Genomic DNA, 16,187 nt, shown 5'->3' on the forward strand with positions numbered 1-16,187 from the left:
GAGTAATTGAGAGAGTAGTTTACTGTATATCTAAATGCCAAATAGAAATATATCTGAAAAACAATTTTAGTTACTTTCTTCAAACATTGCTCTACCCATATTTCCACTTTTTTAAAATATATTTTTTATTGATTTCAGAGAGGGAAAGAAAGATAGAAACAGCAAATGATGAGAAAGAATCATTGATCAGCTGCCTCCTGCACGCCCCACACTGGGGATCGAGCCCACAACCCAGGCATGTGTCCTGACCCAAAATTGAACTGTGACCTCCTGGTTCATAGGTCGATGCTCAACCACTGAGCCACACCAGCGGGGCTGTTTCCACTTTTTTAAAAAGCTGTAGCGGTTCCTAAATTCTCATGGAACAAAATTTTAACTTTTATGTGACTTGGCCCCACCCTACTCTCCTCACTTCCCTCCTCTGCTCAAGGGGAAAAAATCAAATACCTTCTATGTTTCTAGAGATTAAACAAGACCTGGAGAACTTACTAATTACAGTAACTGCACTGTGAGTACAGATGATGTCACCGGTACTTGACATATGTGATCTCACTAAATGTTCAGCAAAATCCCTCTCTATACCTGTGTTATACAGAGGACACTGGAAGTTTGCGGAGGTTAGGTAATAAGCTAACATTGGGAAGCAGAGGTCTGACAATAGCAACCAGCAGACATTTTCTTAATTGTCAACAAACCTCAGGTTTTTAATATCATAGCTCAAATAAAAGACACAGCCCAGTTTTCCCTAAAAGAAACACATCATCTTGTAGAGTTATAACACTTTTATCTAGTTGCCAACTTGAAATTTCTATTTAATTGTTGGTTTCTTAAACCTAATGAAACAAAAATCTTGACACTCTCTCCCCACACAGTGAGAATGGCCTATCTCACTCCATTCCCAGTAAGACAGCATGGCTACCCACTTCATCCATCAGCCCCAAAGCTAAAGTGCATCCATGACGCCTCTCATACTATGACTCTGTCAGCTCTGCTTCCAAAATGCATGTTCATCCACTTCATTTCCACCTACTGAGCTAACATCACCTCTCATACATAGACCACTGCAAAGTTTTCTAATTACTCTTCCCGCTTCCTTTCTTTTCCAACCTGCGTTTTACCAAGCAGCCAGAGCAGCATGAATGAATCACTCTTCAAATAGATTATTTTCCCAGCACTTAAATATATACATATTTTTAAACGCACTTTGGCCATATCAGCTATGTAATCAATCAAGTTCAGTTACAAAGTCATCCCAACATTTGCTAAATCTTTTTATTATTTGCTTTAAAACTATATTCCAAAATGCTACACATCCAACTCTTAAAGGAGTTCTTCTCATAACTTACATTGTCTGAGAAAATCCCCTCTCTGATCTGATATTTTTATTATGTAGATAAGATTAAAAGGAAAGTTTAAATAAGATTTTAAATTTAAGGTACCATTCGGTTCTTTTCTGATTTCAGTTGCTCTGATAGAAGTAATACCCAATTTAAAGATAAGAGTTTTCCCGAACTTCAGGTCCCAAAGGAGTAACTGTTATCAAATGAGCCCTCCCATCCTCAAAAACTATAAAATAAAACAAAATGTACAAAGCAATTGTCTTTCAGACATTGGGCAACAGACAGCATAAGCCTGTTTCTACATTGAGTGGCCAGATTATTATGACCACCCCATCAGTACTTCATTGATACTTCAAAAAATACTGAATATTGAAAACTTCCTCAGCAAATACTCTCAAGGTTTTATTATTAATAATATTTGCATAACTAATTCACTTCATTGTACTGATGGGGTGGTCATAATAATCTGGCCGGTCATAATAATCTGGCCACTCAGTGTATATACTAACAGATAATTGGTAAATAAAAAATTTAAATGTACAATTCAATACCATTAAAACTATTAGATATTTAGAATTAAATTTAACAAAATAAGTGCAATAACTGTATTGAAAACTATGAAACATTGCTAAGAGAAGTTAAAGACAAATAAATGGATGGGTAAAACATTAATTTTCTCAAAACTGATCTATAGATTCAACATAATCCTAATCTACAATCTATTGTCTTTTTCTGGATGAAAACTAATAAATTGATTCAAAATTTACATAGAACTGCAAAGGATCTAAAATAGCTAAAAGAACCTTGAAAACATTGACAAAATTGGAGAATTTACACTACCTGATTCTAGTCTTATTGTAAAGCTACAGTAACCAAGACATGTGGTGGCTTAGGGATAGACAAATAGATCAATGAAACAAAATTGGCCCATATATAAGCAATCAAATTGATTTTCAACTAATGCCCTAAGGCAGTGGTCGGCAAACTGCGGCTTTCGAGCCACATGCGGCTCTTTGGCTCCTTGAGTGTGGCCACGAAATTTTAATCGCACTGTACGTGCGCGCCCGCACGTGGTATTTTGTGGAAGAGCCACACTCAAGGGGCCGCAGTTTGCCGACCACTGCCCTAAGGCATCTCAGTGAATGAGACTGAAATAACCAGATAAACACATTGGAAAAAATTCTACCTCTACCTCATACATACAGAAAATTTAATTCTAGATGAATCACATACCTAGATATAAGAACAAAATATATAAAGCTGCTAGAAAAAGATATGAAAATATATCTGTAACTGCGGTATAGGCAAATATTCCTTAAGATGCAAAAAGCCTTAACTAGAAATGTAAAAAATGATAGTGTTCTTCATCAAAATTTAAAATTTATGCTTATCATAAAAAAGGGATAAAATAAGGTGATGGGATTAAGTACATATTGTCAGTTGCAAAACAGGCATGGGATGTAAGATAAAGCATGGGAATACATTTAACAATATTGTAATGACTATGGTACCAGGTGGGCACTTGAATTATCTGAGCAAACTTGGTAACTTATATGAATATTGATCTGCTGTGCTGGACACCTGAAACTAATGCAAAATTGTGTTGAATGGGAAAATAAGTAAATAAATGAATAATGAGCTGAAACCTGGAAAAAAAAATGAGTACAGTTAACAACAACAACAAAAAACCCCAAGGTTAAGAACATGAAAAGGCAAACCACAGCCAGGAGAAAGTACTCAGACTAATACATACATCCACGATATATAAAGAACCCTAAAAATAAATAATTTAAAAAAATCAAACACCATAATTAAAAATTTATGGCCCTAGCCAGTTTTCTCAGTGGTTAGAGCATCAACGTGTGGACTGAAGGGTCCAGGCTCTATTCCGGTCAAGAGCACGTGCCTAGGTTGCAGGCTCAGTCCCCAGTAGGGGGCATGCAGGAGGCAGCCAAACAATTATTCTCTTTCATTGATGTTTCTCTCTCTCTCTCCCTCTCCCTTCCTCCCTGAAATCAATAAAAATATATTTTAAAAAATTATGAATAACCAACAAGCACAGGAAAATGTGGTTGACATCATTAGGCATCAGAAAAATGCTAATTAAAACCACAATGTGATGCCACTTCGAACCTACTAGACAAGCTACAATTAAGACAGAGCAAAACCAACTATTGGCAAATAGGTCGGAACTGGAACTCTCATACATTGCTAATGGGGGTATAAAATGATACAAACTTTCTGGAAATCATTTTGGTAGTTTCTTATACAATTAAATATGCAAATATACTCTAACCCAGAAATTCCACTCCCAGGTATTTACCCAAGGTAAAATAAAACACACTCCACAGATACACTTGTAAGGAATGTCTATAGCAGCTTTTAACACAATAGCAAAAACTGGAAACAATCCAAATGTCTATCAAGAGGAGAATGGCTAAACAAATCGTGGAATATTCATATAATGGACTAGTGCTTAAAAATTTTAAAGAAGCACTGATAGACACAACATGCAAAAACACTGAGTGAAAAAAGGCAGATTTTAAAAGAGCATATATTGTATAATTACATTTATGTGAAGTTTAATAAAAGAGAAACACTAGTCTATGGTGATAGAAATCAGAACAGTGGTCGCCTATGGAGCATGGGGACTGACTAGAAGGAACACAAGGGAACTTTTTAATTCTATATTTTGATTGGTAAGATGGATACACTATGTAAATATTTGTCAAAATTCATTGAATTGGCCTAACCGGTTTGGCTCAGTGGATGGAGCATCTGCCTGAGGACTGAGGAGTCCTGGGTTCGATTCTGATCAAGGGCATGTACCTTGGTTGCAGGCACGTCCCCAGTGGGGGGTGAGCAGGAGGCAGCTGATTGATGTTTCTCTCTCATTGATGTTTCTAACTCTCTATCCTTCTCCCTTCCTCTTTGTAAAAAAAAAAAATCAATAAAATACCTTAAAAAAATTCATTGAAGTATACACTTAAGATGAGAGCATTTCACTGTATGTAAATTTCACCTCAAATTACCCTCAGTTAAAAACAAATGTGTATTCCTTACGCTGTTAAATAAATCTCAGATCACTCCATTGAAATTATTAAATTACCAGGCCCATCTACAAATATTTGCCCAATAATACAATTGGATTAAAGTAACTATAATACTCAACAACAATGGATAGTTCTGCTTATCAATTGTATTTATAAATAGATTGTTCATTTATTTAGTATTGCTTCTAGTAATGGATTTTGACTTCTTAAAAATCTATCTATAGAATTTTTCCTAATTTTATTTTCCTGTTCCCTTTATTACATGAGATTTACTATTTATATTTAATTGAATTTAGAGTTCTTTAGAAATGATTAGAAAACTAAATGTTGTTTTAAGATTTAATATAAAGTCACCAAATCTTGTGTATTTTAAGTCCCTCATAGAAGAAGTTCCTGCATAGACAGGTAAAAAGCATGGTTACAAAAGATTTACCCAGGACTATGCTGAGTCTTGCTCTTGGGTTTCTGTGCCTTTTGTTAGACTATCTTCAATGAGGTCTTGATTCATCCACATCTAAACCTCTCTTTTTTAATGGAGTTGCAAAGAGATAGTATCCAGGACAAAGGTAGCTTTTTATTAACTTCTGCTTTAAATTGAACATTTTAATTAGGTTTCAGAACAAAAACATTATGGCATAATGAATAAATCTATGAGTGTACAGCAGGTCCTCGAATAACATCCTTTCCTAATAATGCTGATGAGGTGCTGCAGGAACTTAAGTCTTTACATCAATTAGCTTGTGATAAAACTAGTTTTTGCTGAAAGTCACATTAACGATAATAAGTGAACACCTACTATAGCACTGCTTAGTGTTCTTGCAAATTTCCTATACAAAAGAAACAGACATCACTCCTTCTGAGGTACTACAGATAAAAAAATACATTCTGGGTAAAAAGCAAGCATCTAAGACTGAGAACCATCCCTTGGAGTCATGCAGCGTTCTGGGGTGTACCCTGCAGAGTCCTCCCCAGCCTCTCTTAACCTGAGCTGGAACCCTTCTGCCTGGCTCCCTCAGAGCTCCCACCTACCTACACAGTCTGTGTCCAAATCCACTCCCCAGCACCCTCCACCGCCCTGAGATTCTAATCCCTCCTTCCTCTAGTAAGCAACACCACACACCTAACTACCTAGGGTCACAAAGGTAGGGGTGCTGGAGAGTCTACATCTGGACAATATACACGTTAATAACAAATATATAAACTTCACCAGCTCAAAATAAAATTAATGTGGGGGTCTGGCAGTCTCATCCTAATGGGGTAATTGTGCTCACGCATGGCATTGCCTAGCAACAGAAGAAGCAGGCAAATTCCAACATTGGGGTGTAATGAATCACTCCCTGACTACTGCTCACAAATGGTAATTTGATGGGAAGATATTCACATCTCGTTCAACCTGGAACAAGACTTTAGAGAATTCTGCAGACTCCAATTGAGAGAAGCAGCAGGTATTTCACCAACAGACAGGCTCTGGAACAAAGGAGACTGTTCCTGTTTATTCAGTTGAATATATGCTTTTGTTTAAAAACAAAACACAACTTTGATGGCCTTGTCTTTTTATGATACTTTGGGTTGGCTTTGCTCCAACTTCTATAGCTTCAGATATAGTTAATGAATGTCACAAATATGAGGCGGTCAATATGAAAAATAAACAACGGGATCATCAAAGTTGAACTAAATCACTTCAGAAGGCTTGAAAGAGACAGCCCCCTTTGCCCTAGAAGCCACACGCTACTTCAAGCTCAGCATTTTTAATCAAAGTATAGAAAGAGTCCACGTACGAGCGAGATCTGTGTCTGGATCGCCTGTTGTTGGGGTCCGCCTGGTTTTTTTCCTTTTGTCTCCTTAATACAGCTTCCCACTGAGGCGCTGAATCAACCATGTCGTTCTCCTGCCGTATTCTGAAAAGCAAGACCGTTCATCTAAAGTTAATGTCCACACATGTGGTGCTTTGTTTTTTTGGTTCATCCTAAACCAGCTTTTAAGTGATATTAAGAAATGATCAAGTTACTTAAAAGTGATTAAGAAAAATGAAGTTATTTAAGAAGCAATTTCATTTTCATTAACTCAAAGCTAAGAATGTGTTGAATGGATTAACACATAAGTATATATGTATTTCTGTATAAATATTATAATATATAATATGTATGTACTTGTATATATGCATATACTTATGAATATAGTATAATATTTATACATACACATGTAAGCATGTATTAGTTATATTCAGACTTCTACCTTTGTCTTAAAGTTTTCTTAGAAAACGGTGTGTCAAACAAAAACATATTTAAGATTTTTTTAAATTTACTTTGCTACTACAGTTGACATTCAATATTTATTAGTTTCAGGTGTACAGCAGAGTGGTTAGACATTTATATAACTTATGAAGTGATCCCCCCATAAGTCTAGTATCCATTTGACATACAACATATTCAAGTTTTGACTAAAGAGTGGCGTCTGCTATAGAGACAATCTTAAGTCATGAGAGAAAATCATTTTTTAAAACGTGCTAACCAAAGCAGCAATAAATAATTGTACGTTAAATTCTCTTTAAAAAATCATACTAGTCAAAGTTTTCATGGTCAATAATTTCCAGATATAATTCTGATTATTTAAGACAGAAAACTAGAAGTGCAACAAAGTTAAATGTGGTGGCATCATGCATTAGCTGCTGGGCAGGCACAGAGCATTCGGGCTATGGCTGCTCACAGGCCCAAGAGGTGTGAACACTCAAGATGGCCAGGGGCCAAGCAGGATATGTAAATGAGGGACCAGGAAATCCAGAGCAAATCAGAAGCAGAAGTAATTGGGGAGCATAGGCACCCGCCAGGTGAGATCACAGGACAATGATACCAGACTTTTTATTTTTAAAAAGATAATCCACAAATCTGAATGTTTAAAGTGAATTCTTCCGATTTTAAGTAATGGCAAGCAATTCTGTGTGTTAAGGTACCACATGGACCTAACAAAACCCACCCATGGACCACACTGAAGTTCTGGATGTTCACTATATCGTCTTTTTGGTAACAAGATGAGGTATTGTAGGAGTGAAGTTAAGTGAGTGCATAATTAAAGCAAGTGCTTAATTAATGTGTAAATACTGTCTGGGATGCACTGCAACGCTGTGAAGCCATGAGTATTCCTTGCAAAAATTAAACACCTGTTATTTGAATATTTAACTTTTAATTTATGTAAATCCTCAGGAAACTATTCCAGTGTGTTCATTTCACACACCGAGACTCCCAGGGTGTGGGAGAGAAGCACTAAATTGCAAGGAAATCAACCCAATACTGGGACTGGATGAGCATAAATGCTTCAAAACCAAAATGAAGTGAACAGGTAAGTTTGGAGTCATTTCTCTCGCTAAACAGATGTCTTCTGGTTGCCCTGTGACAGCACTTAATATAGGCTGTTGTGTGGATACTTGGATTTGCTTATAAATGCATATCAGTAGATGGATAGTAAATATTCATTTCACATATAACTTAGAGACAATGTAAGGCAAATTCAAGTAAAAAAAACAACAACAACAGAGTACCTTCTGAGGTAGAAACTGTTTAAATCTCTCTAGATTAAGGAGGAATTGTGTTAAGTGAAAAATTATCTGTAACACACTTCAAACCCTTGAACTGTATATATTTCCTTGCTAAAACTTTCCATTCTAACAGGCTATTTGAAAATTAACAGGATACAGTCATGGTATGTTTCACAGATTCCTTCTCTCATGGCATGAACAGAGGAAATTAAAATCCAACATATACTGCTATGGATCTCAACATTACAAGTATTTGAAGAAAAATAAGAGTAGGTAAACTGCTTGAGGACATAATTATTAACCATTGTTTGAAACACTCCAATTTGAAAATGCTATGTGCTTATATATGTGTGTGCTTATATATACTCATACATACATGTATTTTTCACAGCCAGAACCTACACCTCAAACCATCTTACGGATTCTGTGACAGTCTGATGGGGGAGCAGAGCTGCACTGAGGGATTCAAAGTTAGATCAAGACAGTCAGTGGGGAAGTAGCGGCTGGCAAGGAGGTATCTCCTTCCCCCCAGGCACCCACACCTCACAGTGCCCAGGGAAAGACATGAAACCCAGGTCTCCTAACTCCTAATCCTCCAGAGCTTCCATGCTGAACAATATGGCTGCATAGTCATGGGCAGGACTAAATTTCACAATGTGCGTGTTTGTTTTATCAGGAAATCACCATTTTTATTTCTGAGAGGTCAAGCCTTATGAGCAAGGCTGAGGCCAGACTTTGGCAAACAGATTTTTCCGAGAGGACAGACATTTAAAAGGAAGCACAATGAGTGTATGTGCATTCTTTTATCTATCTATCTATCTATCTATCTATCTATCTATCTATCTATCTATTTTATTGTGCATTCTTTATTGTAGAATTTAACTGGCTACCTTCATACTAAGCCAGTGATGGCAAACCTTTTGAGCTCGGCGTGTCAGCATTTTGAAAAACCCTAACTTAACTCTGGTGTCGTGTCACATATAGAAATTTTTTGATCTTTGCAACCATAGTAAAACAAAGACTTATATTTTTGATATTTATTTTATATATTTAAATGCCATTTAACAAAGAAAAATCAACCAAAAAAATGAGTTCGTGTGTCACCTCTGACACACGTGTCATAGGTTCGCCATCACTGTACTACGCTCTTACCTTGATGAAGAAAATGAAAGCTCCTGAAACATGAGCCCAGAGTCCTGTACCTTGCTACTGATAAGAACTACATCGGAAGAAATTTCAGACTATGGCATGTTCCTGTAACTCTTCTAAAAGTCTAAAGCAAGGGCAGTGAAACCCTGGCAATGAATATCCTTGTGACCCACATGTTTAAAAGACAGATGCCCTCTACTGGTGACACTGCTTCATAAATATTCCAACGCGGTGCATTAAAAATGTAAGGCTCATTGAAGAGTCACAACAGAAGCACATTTTCCTGAGTAATGGTGGCGTGGCTGTCTTAGTCTGTAATGAAGTTTGAAATTACACCCTTACAAAAGGCTTCCAGTTAATGGTGCCTCATTACAAGAATGAAAGTGTCATTTCGCCCATCAATGAACTGTTCCAGAAAATACAGGTGCTGCATGGAAAGGAAAATCTTAGGACGAGGAGCAAGAATATTATACCATCCAGTCCTTAAGAGGCAGAAGTTAACTATTTTGTTTATGCATGAGTGAATAAATAAATCTTTAAATGTAAAGGCAGCTCCTATAATGCACCTTGTCTCATCCATCCTTAGGTGTGGGATACACAGTGTTGGCTTTGTTCCTTTTCTGTGTGTATGAGAGAGAGAGAGAGAGAGAGAGAGAGAGAGAGAGAGAGAGAGAAGAGAGAGAAACATTGATGTGAGAGCAAAACATGGGTGGGCTGCCTCCAGGATACCTCCCACCAGGGATTGAACCCACAACCTGGGCATGAGCCCTGACTAGCAATCAAACCAGCAACCTTTTGGTGCCTGGAACGACACCCAACCAACTGAGCCGCACTAGTCAGGGCCTTCCTGCTATTTTAATTATGATGTGGGGATTTACATTAAGAAAAACAGTACCTTTTAAAAAGTCAAAATGTGCTCTCACATGACAGTCATGAAAGTATCAAGGGGAAGGGGTCAACGGGAGAAAAAAAGGGGGGATACCTGTAATACTTTCAACCAAAATAAAAAATTTTAAATGTCAAGGGGAAAAAAGAGTCCACTGTAATTTTCACTGGGGAAATATTAATTTTCAAATGTTACATTTAAAGTGAACCTGAAAAATGCTGTTTCCTTCCTGTATCCTTAGATGCAATAACTCTAAATTTATCATATTATACCTATTTTCTTTTTTTTTTTTATTTTTTTTTAAAATATATTTTATTGATTTTTTACAGAGAGGAGGGGAGAGAGACAGAGAGTCAGAAACATCGATGAGAGAAACATCGATCAGCTGCCTCCTGCACATCTCCCACTGGGGATGTGCCCGCAACCCAGGTACATGCCCTTGACCGGAATCGAACCTGGGACCTTTCAGTCCGCAGGCCGACGCTCTATCCACTGAGCCAAACCGGTTTCGGCTATACCTATTTTCTTATCTAAAACTATGCAGAGTTAATAGTTGGGGTAGGGAGCATTATGACAAGGCTTTTGTTTTTTAATGTGTAAGGAAGGAGATTGCTTCAAAATAGAACAAATTTCAATGACATTGCAGGATAGAAGAATTCTAATATATTTCCCCCACGTCTCACCAAATTTCAACACCTTACTTTTCCCGGAGATGCATGCAATTTAGATTATAAGTGTATGTGACACTTAATTAAAGTCTGCAAAAGGTTTGAAGATGAAACGCCATATAATCGTTTGATAACAAAAATGAAGATAATGACTATTCCTAGTCTCTTCTTTCCTGTCTGCCCAATTATAGTTCGGCCTCTTCTGCAGAATTCTTCACATTAAATGAATTCTTATACAAACTCTCATGGGCTTTGCTCTCTACCTTTACCCAGGCGGATTTGTTCCTAATAGGACCATCCTTTACACCAGTTCTAATTCACTACTCATTCACTGAAATAAAGACCATATTTAATGCTGAACCTGAGAAATCTCACAAAGCAAATGTATAATGAAGCTCCAAGAATGTATGAGCAATATACAGCGCTCTGCCTGGTCCCCGCTCTGCCATTATCTGGGCAAATTGCTTATCTTCTTTGGTCAGGTGTCAGTTTTTCATCTACCTAATTATTGCGAAGATCCTGTCTAGCTTTAAACTCTATTTTTCTCTATTTGTGTTTTATTTCAAACCAGTCAGACACATTGAGACAAACCTCTACTCTTCATCTATGGCACGGCTTTCCAGACAATTGCTTCATATGACCACTCCATCGCTGATATTAAGTCTGCGGGTCCCAACTGACTGTAGCCTTGTGTTTCTCATCAACTGCACTCATTTTCGGATCACCTGCTATAAACCAACCTTCTTTTTCTTTTATTTTCAGTTTTTCTTCCCTAGGGAAATTTATGTTGGTTCCAGGCATCTGTCGACCTACTCCCTTAAGACCACCAAGCAAAAAATTCATTTGCTTTTCCCAACTTTCCCCCATCATCAATAAATTATTCTTATTTGCTCTTAAAGATGCTTCTGTCTCTTCCACTTATTCCTTATGCTCTCCCTGCAAAATAGGCTACCTTTTGGTGCAATTTCTCTTTCAAGCTCTCCTTCTGTTTTCCTAATTTTTCAACCTGCTTTGCCCTCGCTCAGTAATCAGACGTCATCCTTCAGCGGCTGCAGCTTTGCACCTCCACAGTCATCTCTGTCAACTTTGATTATGCTCTGGAAGCCCTAATTCATCCATATCAAATGTCTACATTTTGAAATGACTTATTAGAGTGGAAATCAGAAACCCTCGCAATCTGTAGCATGGCGAACCCTGCTTCCATTGGCTTCGTATGATCGGTTCTCTCCGGGCCCATAATTTCTACCTGGTCTGCAGCCTCTACCTAAATCAGGAACAGGGCAGGAGGGAAGGCTAGCAAGGAAACAGTTGCCTCCTTTCAGGCTATCTGAAAGAAATGCCCCACTGGTTTAAGCTTGCTATCATCCAAAACACATTTTTGGTTTGGTTTGTGTTTTCCCTTCGGGCACAGGGACAATAAAGTTCTTTTTTTAACCCCCCTGCAAAATCCTGCCAACATCAGGCCCTACGCAGATGTATCGTCCCTGTCAGTTGCAGTGCCACAGAAGACAGTTTCTTCTTTTTTTTTTTTCTTTTTAGGAAAATAATACAAAAGACCTTGTGGAACATATTTAAAATATTTAAAACCATCTTAATCCATTATTCAGATACAGATTCTAAAAGAGATCTAAAGGGCAGGAAGAAACTAACAATATTTATGGCAGGAAAATTTCATGTTAGAAACACGGACGTCCTTTTTGTTAAAGGGAGCTGGGCCCTGGCTTACAGATACCACAGGGACTTCAGATAGCAGGGAGCAGTGCTGACTGCTCTCACTCATCTACAGTACCTGCCTGTGCAGGGCACTTCCTACTTCTCAAAGCACATTTATTATCTCCTGGACGTTTACAAAGCTCTTGTGAGGTAGACAGGACAGGTATCATTCCACTTTGCATATGGGAAAACTGAGATTCAGAGCGTAAGGTAACCAGCTCCTAGCCACAGAGTTCTCCAAAGCTGGGTCAAATTTATAGCACAGGCTCCCTGATTCTTTGTTCTGTGCTCTACTGCACCCATGTGTACACACATGCGCCCACACACAGCCTCACGTACATAACTAACGAGTTTGTGATGCAAACATCCCAGGATAAAATCAGGGAAAGGTCCAAATGGTCTCCTGTTGCCAATTTACGCTAGCCCTGCTCTTACTCAAGGCTTCTTATTTCTTTTATTCTATTTTAAAATCCTCACATGAGGATATGTTTTCAACTGATTTTTTTTTTAGAGAGAAACATCGATGTGAGAGAGGAACATCAATGGGTTGCCTCCTGTATGCACCCCAACCAGGGATTGAACCCATAACCTAGGTATGTGCCCTGACTGGGAATGGAACCCGCCACCGTTTTTGGTGTATGGATGATGCTCTAACCAACTGAACCACCCGGCCAGGGCATCTTTTACTCTTGTAATCTTCACCAATCTCCAGAGTTACTTCCACTTGTATGCTTATGCAAAAAACACCAGACTGCTTCTCAAGTCGCTGCCCCTCCACCCCCTCCAAATCCCCCACTTCAAAATCCTAAAAGCCTAGCCACACATCAAAGCTAATGACTGGGTAATCCACAGATTCTCCCTGGTGAATGCTCAAAGGATGCTGATTCTCATCAATAGCACAGAGCATGTTTCGCAGACTGGTTTCTTTGAATGTGCAGGATATTTTATTAAACTCAAGGTGTTTTCAGGGAAAGCTGGTTTGTGAAAGGTTTCCCTCTGGTAAATCTACTTCCTGGGTTCTCCTTCAATATACACCCTGGGCAAGTCCAGAGCACAGCCCATGCACTCCAACCTCTAGCGACCAGATGGCTGACCCTTCAGATCTCAAGGATAAGATTCAAAGTTCTAACGAGTGCACATGAATACAACAGGGCTGAATTTTGAGACCTTGCTGCAGGAAGCAGAACATCATCAGGTTCAAGGCAGTCTGCCTCATTCTAGGGTCACCAGAGTCCTTTGATAAAAGCACAGAGGACTCTGTGGAGAGCCTGGCTGGGTCACACTGCTTCTGGGATAAGGAAGGGCAGATGAAATAGAAGAGATATATCCTCTCCCCCAAAACAGAGTCTTCTGCACAAAGAGGAAGTCAGGAGAGGATCCTCCATCACAGACAGAAGACCCATTAGGACCGTCAGCAGGGCTACAGTTTAAATATTCAGACCTACGCATCCTGATGTGGAAGGAGTGGGTTCTGGCAAAATGTACAAGGCAAATAATGGGATCGAGGGTTAGTGGGAGCACAGCATTATGTGTAAGTGGTCCCCGGAGGCAGCCGTGCTTGCAGCTTCTCCTGCACACCCGCCGCCACCTGCTGCACGAGAATCTGCAGGAGTGGGACTGCAATTGAAAGACGTATTTCTTCCTCTGCCCACTGTTTTGCTGTGCCCCTGAGATCTAGACTCTAGACCTCATCTTTGACAGACACAGGCAACTTATGAAACCCCGGGGCAATATTTCTACAGGTAAAATGAGTCTGAAAGCCTCTGTGTCGGTGTGTTTTGAAAGTGAGTTCTCATTAACAGCCTTCCAAAGCACATTAGCACTTACACACTCAGAACCACCACCATTCTAAAATACACTACTTACACAATACAAAGAATCCCAACCTAAAAAGCTGTGCCTGGGGTGGGGTGGGAGAGAAAGTCTTGAGGGAGAAAACACCTACAAGGAATACGGGAGCCTGTGCGCAAGTAGAACAGTAATGAGCTATTTAAGGACTTGCTGGCAACCCTTTAATAGTGTTTCATTTTGAACAGCAAATGTCACCATGAGTGCTTTTGGCCCCAAGACACTATTTTTAAACAGGCCACCTTCTGAGAAGTTGAGACAATAGCGTCTACGAGCACAATTTAAAATATACCAAGCAAAAGAGAAACAAATTTGTTAAGATACTGGCTCGATCAGTAAGTACAGCCGTGTGTGTGGTGGGGGAGAAGGTGAGATATTTTGCTTTGTTTTGTGTTGTCTGTGAAGACTGTGAATTTTAGAGCAGGAAGAGGGGACCTCAGGGAGAGCTGCCCTCCACACGTGGGCTTTTACAGAAGAAGAAACGGGATCATTTCCTTGAGAAGAGTGTTATAACACACTGAGATCTCACCTCTATGCAGTGTGATTCCAGCCCCAAGAAGGCTCCACAGAGAAAGCTCCCCTAAGAAATTGGTCTGCGCTCACAATGCTGTCTGGGCTATTATTGCACAGGCTTTGTAGTCGGAGAGGGAGGCTGATTCAGTGTGTGCCAAGCACAAGGGCTCTGAGTACTAAAGAAGGACCTTGGAGATTATCTCTTCCAACTTCCTCATTTTACAGAAGATAAAAAAACGACCCAGAAAAGCACAAACAACCAGGCCAGAGTTCCACCTCAGGTGAGAATGGGTTTCTAACAGTAGCACTACTGACATGTTTTTGGGGCCAGATATTTCTTTGCTGTGGGGGGCAGTCTGTACATTGTAGGATATTTAGCAGTATCCTGGTCTGCAGCAATCCCCTCGCCCAATTATGACAATCAAAAGTGTCTCAAAACATGGCCAAATATCCCCAGGGAGCGGAGGGGAGGGCAAAATTGTCCCCAGTTGAGAACCACTGGGGTAGCAACTGGCACAGGAGCAACCGAATCCTTCTCACTCCCAACCTAGCACTATGAGAACACTTGTTTTCAAATAATTATTTTGCTACAAGCAAGAACTGATTAATGCATTAAGCCATCACTAATGCTGATTACATGTCAAATGATGTTATTAAAAAGCTCTTAAAAAATAAGTCCTAAAGATATGAATAAACTGCATTTCCCCATCTAATTGTATGTGCCTACATAAATATAAACACATATTTGCATATACATCTACATGAGGCTGAAAGTATAGAATCCATACAATGAGTCCCTCATTTTTGGTTGGGCAAAATATAGTAACATCATGTTAAAAGAGACTTCAGGGACACCAGCTGGTATGGTTGAGCATCGACTCATGAACCAAAAGGTTACCTACCGCCTCAATTCCAGATCAGGACATATGCCCGGGTTGCAGGCTCAATTCCCAGTGTGGGGTGATCAATTATTCTGTCTCATGGATGTTTCCATCTCTCTCTCCCTCTCCCTTCCTCTCTAAAATTAATTTTTTAAAAAATATATTAAAAAATACTTCAGGGAGAAACCCCTCTACTCACAGTAAAATTTCTTACTACCCTTAGACAAATTTACTACATGTTGTACCTAAGTTTAGATCAACTTTGTTTTTAATTAACAAGATGGAACCTCATTGTCAAACTGTTTAATCATCTTATTATAAAGATAAGAAACTCAATTCAAAGAGCTGAGGTTTCCTAAAAGATGGCTTCAAAACAGTGCCAGATTGCTTCTTAAACACAGGTGAGATAATCTGGCTTAAAGTACACTGGACGCCCAGCTTTCACCACCGACAGCAGCCTCTGCTTTTGCAGGTCCAGCTAGCTGTAATATTCCAGTATTACCTGTTTCTCTTTTTCCGGTGTTCTCGATTGGAATTTTCTGATTCACTACCACTGCTTGTGTTACAGCGCGAGCGGGACCTGAAGACAAAATAAGAGCAAGTG

The 16,187-nt window shown here is 39.1% G+C and overlaps 1 protein-coding gene across 2 annotated transcripts in view; it reads right to left on the reverse strand.

Annotated features, from left to right (window-relative positions):
• Positions 1 to 16,187, reverse strand: part of EPB41L4A (erythrocyte membrane protein band 4.1 like 4A) — a 215,998-nt gene that overhangs the window by 9,881 nt on the left and 189,930 nt on the right. For both annotated transcript variants that reach the window (XM_070412445.1, XM_070412444.1), the window contains exons 18-19: positions 16,086 to 16,163; positions 6,172 to 6,291 (exon numbers count right to left, since the gene is read on the reverse strand). In XM_070412445.1, the coding sequence (XP_070268546.1) occupies positions 6,172 to 6,291; positions 16,086 to 16,163 (198 nt within the window). The remainder of the gene's footprint in view (positions 1 to 6,171; positions 6,292 to 16,085; positions 16,164 to 16,187) is intronic.

This window comes from Myotis yumanensis, unplaced genomic scaffold, assembly GCF_028538775.1.
Source record: "Myotis yumanensis isolate MYYU_CA2020_CCGP unplaced genomic scaffold, mMyoYum1.0.hap1 SCAF_4, whole genome shotgun sequence".
Lineage (NCBI taxonomy): Eukaryota > Metazoa > Chordata > Mammalia > Chiroptera > Vespertilionidae > Myotis > Myotis yumanensis.